We start from the raw sequence: 6,000 nt of genomic DNA on the forward strand, positions 1-6,000 counted from the left end.
GAGCCAGAGTTCCTATGGGCTCCAGGAGAAAGAGAGCACGGTGATGCCTCAGTACAAGTAGAAGGAAGCCAAACATATGTGTAGGACCATGATAACCACTAATGATAATTACACACACACATATAAATATGAACAGCAAAGAAAAATGAAGTGATAAACATAAATAAATATTATAATCAGTAAGGAACATAAATTTGTTATTGTACAGACTGAGTCACTTGTTGAGACAGATGTGAAGTTTATCCCTGCTGAAATGTGACCAGGGCATCATTTTCCTCACCGCATCCTTGAGCTCCTGGTTCCTCATGCTGTAAATGAGGGGGTTCACTGCTGGAGGCACCACCGAGTACAGAAATGACACCACCAGGTCCAGGGATGGGGAGGAGATGGAGGGGAGCTTCAGGTAGGCAACCATGCCTGTGCTGACAAAGAGGGAGACCACGGCCAGGTGAGGGAGGCACGTGGAGAAGGCTTTGTGCCGTCCCTGCTCAGAAGGCATCCTCAGCACAGCCCTGAAGATCTGCACATAGGACACAACAATGAAAACAAAACATCCAAATAAGACAAGGACACTACACATAATAAGTCCAACTTCCCTGAGGTAGGAGTGTGAGCAGGAGAGCTTGAGGATCTGGGGGACTTCACAGAAGAACTGATTGATGGCATTGCCTTGGCAGAGAGGCAGTGAAAATGTATTGGCAGTGTGCAGCAGAGCATTGAGAACCCCAGTGCCCCAGGCAGCTGCTGCCATGGTGGCACAAGCTCTGCTGTCCATCAAGGTCCCGTAGTGCAGGGGCTTGCAGATGGCAACGTAGCGGTCATAGGACATGATGGTGAGAATGCAATACTCTGCTGAGATGAAGAAAAAAAAGCAAAAGACCTGTGCAGCACATCCTGCATAGGAGATGTGCCTGGTGTCCCAGAGGGCATTGGCCATGGCTTTGGGGAGAGTGGTGGAGATGCAGCCCAGGTCGAGGAGGGCGAGGTTGAGGAGGAAGAAGTACATGGGGGTGTGCAGGCGGTGGTGGCAGGCTACGGCTGTGCTGATGAGGCCGTTGCCCAGGAGGGCAGCCAGGTAGATGCCCAGCAAGAGCCAGAAGTGCAGGAGCTGCAGCTGCCGCGTGTCTGCCAACGCCAGCAGGAGGAACTCGCTGATGGAGCTGCTGTTGGGCATCTGCAGTTCCTGGGCATGGAGTCCTGTGCAGAGTGCAGAAGATAATGATGAGTCAAGACCATTCGCACAAACACTCTTCCCACTGCTATACAGAAGTTTTTCTATGTCTATGGATAATGTTCATTTAAGTCCATTACGGGAGTTTATATTAATGAGCTTCACCGTACCTTAATAAGTAGAAGTTTATGGGGCTCTTATTTCCTCTCATTCTCTGATCATATCTCAGCTGCCTGGATATTTTACTCTTACAAGCCATTTCCATGTCTCATGTCTTTACCTGTCTGCACACAGAGTTCCCATGTCAACTTTTGTGCATTCAAAGTTCTCTTAGAGAAAGCTGCCTGTTTGCAGACAAAGTGCATTGTTCCCGTCTGCAGAGAATTACGATAATTTCAGCTGGTGCTGTCCTTTGGGAGAGGAGAAACTGAAAGCACTTGAGGACATGATTCATATAACAGCAGAATGAGAAATGTACAATTCAGGATTCTCAGTGCTCATATTCCACAGCTCCTTTCAGATTTCTGTCTAAAACACTTCCCCTTTCCTATGTACAGAAAATGGAAAATCCCTGTCTTATCTTTCCGCTTGCAAAGTGCCTTTGGAAACAGCCTACAGTGCAGTGTAGCTGTGATCCCCCTGCCCAGGCAGCAGCTGTGGCAGCAGAGGGCCCCTGCCCTGCCCTGCCCTGCCGGGGGGCTCCTTCCCCCACAGGTCTCCCCGCAGTGCCCTGGGCAGCTCCCCGGGCAGGCTGAGAGCTGAGTGCTGAGTGCTGAGTGCTGAGTGCTGAGTGCTGAGCCTGGCAGGCGGCAGAGTCCCTGGCCCGGCACACAGCCCCTGGGGCTCAGCAGGGACCTGCTCTGCAGGACAGCCCTGGGCACCCAGGGACGACCTGCAGCCGTCCTGGGACACGCAGCCCTCAGGGCTGTGCTCTGATGCTGCAGCACAGAAGCCCTCAGCTGGAGCAGGTCTTTTTCCATGATAAAGAAACAGAGTTTGCAGCCTGATCTGCAATGGGATGTCACCAGCATAGTGATCCCCGCAGAAAAAGCCACAACATTGCCTGCAATGAGAAATTACCTTGTCAAGGGTTGTGAGCAATGCTCCTTCAGTGATCTCACAGCCTGCAAACGTACCTCACAGCCTGTAAGCTCTTTCCTTCTGTCCCAGTCACCTTCAGATCATGCTCCCAGCACTGCTGTGTGCTGCACAGGAGCTGCTCCTGGGCACAGCTGTCTCTCTGCTGTGCTGCCCACTTCTATAAGCTCCCTGTGTCCCAGGAGCCCAACCCAGCTCAGCAGCAGAGAATGTGATTTCCTTCTCTCCCTGGAGGTATCCATGGCCCTCCTGAACTGAGAGCTCCTGCTACGCAGTAGGGTCATAGCTACAGAATGTACTTCAAAGTCAGCTCAATTAATCAACACATCCACTGGATTCCGAAAGCACAGTTGTTCCTACAAGAAGAAATTTTATCATGAGAGAAACAAATGGCAAATCTGGAAATGCTCCATTCATGACTTGTAAATGCAGTCGTAACATTACAGAACCATAGAAAAGTTTTGGCTGGAGGGGACTTTGAAGATCACCCAGTTCTGGTCCCTAGCCATGGCCAGAGTTGCCAAACACCAGATCAGGCTGCCCAGAATCTCATCCATTCTGACCTTGAATGCCTCCAAAGATGGGTCATCCACAGCTTCTTTTGGCAACATTTTCCAGTGCCCATGTGTAAAAAAATGTCTTCTTAACATCTAACCTCAGTCCCCTTTTAAATTTAAAGCTATTTCCCCTTGTCCTGTTTCTATCAGGCCATCTCACCCTAACACTAAGTTTAGGCATTTCATCTTCAGATGCAAACCCTGGGGCTGAAATGGGATTCTGTTCCTCACAGGATCATGGGAGCCAGAAGTCCTCTTAGCTGAGTTCAGGTGTGCACAGTGAGGTGTCTGCGTGTGAGCCCCTCATCTGAATCCTTGCTCTGTATTCACCAGGGACTGCACTGCTCACACACACACACTCAGGGATGACCAAGGTGCCTGGGGTGATCCTAGCTGTGTGCTCGTGCTTGTAAACTGTGGTGGAAAATCTGTGAGACAGACAGCTCCTTCCTGAGCATCAGCTGAGGGCCAGAAGGGAGGTATTCGTGGCCATCCTAAATGCCACCACAGCCCTGTGCTTGGGGCACGCTCTGTGCCTTCTGCACCTGTCCCCATGGAGCATGTTGTGTCATTCTGCTGCCCAAATGGATGAGCTCAGATCACAAGAGCCAGATCTTCCTCTCTGCTCCATCTGTGGCATACTCTGGAGTTGAAGGCATTACAAAGCTATGACACATCTACATTCTTTCACTGGTGACACCTTATCAGTTTGCTCTGGGCTCTCAATTGAATGGCATCTGTAGAAGTATGGGGTCATGACACTTACCAGTTGACAGGAAACTGGCAAACACTGTACCAGTTTTAAGCAAGAGCAAGAAAGAGGACAAAGGCAATTACAGAACTGTCTGTTTCACTTGAGTACCTGTTAAAATTATGGAAAAAATGATGCTGGTAGTTCCTGAGAAACACCTGAAGGACAATTCTGTCTTTGGTCACAGCCAACACAAGTTCATGAGAGGAAGTTCTTATTAAACTTAATGTCCTTTTATGACAAGGTCACACATCTAGTTGACCAAGGGAAGCCAGTTGAGGTTATCCTTGAGGATTTCACCGGAGCTATTGATACTGTTACTTAGAAAATTCTTCTGGACCAATTTTCCTGCACTGGGCTAGACAGAAACATAATGTGATGGGTGAGCAGTTGGCCGATGTGCCTGGCTCTAAAGGGTTACATTAAATGGGGTTCCATCAGGCTGGTGGATGTTCACTAGCAGGGTTCCCCAGGGCTCCATTTGAGGGCCACTTCTCTATAATGTTTGCATCAATTATTTGCATGCAGGACTAGAAGATGTTTTGAGTACATTTGCTGATGATACCAAGATGAGTATCATCTGTTTCCTCTACTGAGGTTAGAGAAGACTTTCAAAGCGATGTGGACAAGTAAGAGAACTGGGCAAACATAAGTAGCACATGAAGTATAACAAGAACAAGTGCCTGATTCTGCACCTGGGTGGGGGCAACCCTGGACATACACACTGACAGGATAAGGGACACTGGAGAGCAGTCCCAATGAAAGGGATTGGGGGTCCTGGTCAACATCAAATGGAACGTGAGTCAGCAGTGTGCCCAGGCAGCCAGGAAGGCCAACTGTCCCCTCAGTGCATTGAGCATGGCATTGCCAGCTCGGTGAAGGGAGGGATTGTCCCACTCTGCTCTGCTCTGCACTGCTGCAGCCTCACTTGGAGCACTGGGTGCACTGCTGGGCACTGCAGAACAAAAAGGACATAAGACTATAGGAGACAGTCCAAAGGAGGGCACCAGAACTAAGAGACCTGAAGTTCAAAGTTTCATTGGGATTGACTACTTGTTCAGATTGGGCCCTTCTCACATGCCTCATCCTGGCATGAGACACACTGCCCACATGGGACTTGGCCTCACGGCATCCTTGCACCCCATGCAGAGTCTGGCAGCTGCTGTGCCCTGGTCTTTCATTTGACATCAGACAAACCTCCATCCCACTGCCCCAGGAAGGGCCCTGAGCCAGCACGAGGGACACGATCTCCCTGCCAAGGCTCTGGGCATCAGGCCTTGGCCTTTCTGCTTCAGAAGACAAAGGAGGCTTTGCTCAGCATCACAGCCACCATCCCAGTGCCTTGGTCTGCCTGCAATCATGGCTTCCAATTATCTGCTCTAACAAGTCCCTGGGGAAGCTTGCTTGTCCATGGCCCTCAGTGGGGCCCATTAATACTCCAGGAAACTTCACTGTTCCTTCTGATTTTGGCTTCTTGAGCACTTCTTGCAATCTTCTCTGTGCACTGGAGGTTGATGGACTCAGCAGCAAATGCCCCCTGGGGCCCATTACAACCTGAAGATCCCTCCTGTGCCTTGTGCCTTCCTGTCATCTTCTTCAGGTGTTCAGAACTTGTACAGCAAACTGGAGAGGTATCTCGAAAGTGCTTAAAGAGGAAGACAATGATGGGCATTTATGAAGACTATTTATTTATTTATTTATAGTTGGGTTTAAACAAGAAGTTGCAGCAGCACTTTGTAAATTATATTGACCCAGGATGTCCCCTAATGAGCTTTGCCCCATCACTGTGTGGACAAATGTCCTCCCCAGCTACTCCACCCCATTTCTACTCCCATTAGCCCCATGGGACTTGCATCAGTTTTTCTCACATCACACTTCTCTGCATTCCTCCACTCGGTGTTAAACCTCATTTGCACCAACTCCCATTGGCAGAATTCATCCATGATGAACAATGAAACACAGTCTGTGTCCCTGTACTTGAAGGCTTGTGTTTCCTGCTAACACAGTTCTGCAAAATGTTGTTCTTTTTGGAATAAGATAGAAAGGACACAAAATCCCCTGAAAGACTTGAATTTTCAACTTAAAAAAAAAAAACAGATCTCATGAGTATTTCAGAACTTGAGAGGTGTGTTAACTCATTTTCACTGATTTCTGTCTTGGTCTTCAATCCATTCAATTCAGTTCAATTGCTTCAGTTTTATTGACATGAACATCTTTCAGACTTACCGCTTCAAAAATAAAAGAAAATCCATCTGTGTTTTGAACAGAGCCTGGCGCTCCCCAGAATTTCCCTGCCGAGAATTGTCCATGGCAGCTCTCAGTGTTCCCACTATCTGGGTCACACTGTGGTACTGAGATCTTCTCACGTTCTCAGACCTTGTTTTAGAAGGTCACATGCAGCACAGGACGCTTCACGCCCTTCA

The 6,000-nt window shown here is 48.8% G+C and overlaps 1 protein-coding gene across 1 annotated transcript; it reads right to left on the reverse strand.

Annotated features, from left to right (window-relative positions):
• Positions 1–214: 214 nt before the first annotated feature.
• On the reverse strand, positions 215–1,174 carry LOC149914552 (olfactory receptor 14J1-like). Its single transcript, XM_090126637.1, has one exon. It carries the CDS (start codon positions 1,172–1,174, stop codon positions 215–217), a length of 960 nt encoding a protein of 319 aa, XP_089982763.1.
• Positions 1,175–6,000: the final 4,826 nt, after the last annotated feature.

Source organism: Phasianus colchicus, chromosome 29 (assembly GCF_987193195.1).
Source record: "Phasianus colchicus chromosome 29, bPhaCol1.hap1.1, whole genome shotgun sequence".
Taxonomy (NCBI): domain Eukaryota; kingdom Metazoa; phylum Chordata; class Aves; order Galliformes; family Phasianidae; genus Phasianus; species Phasianus colchicus.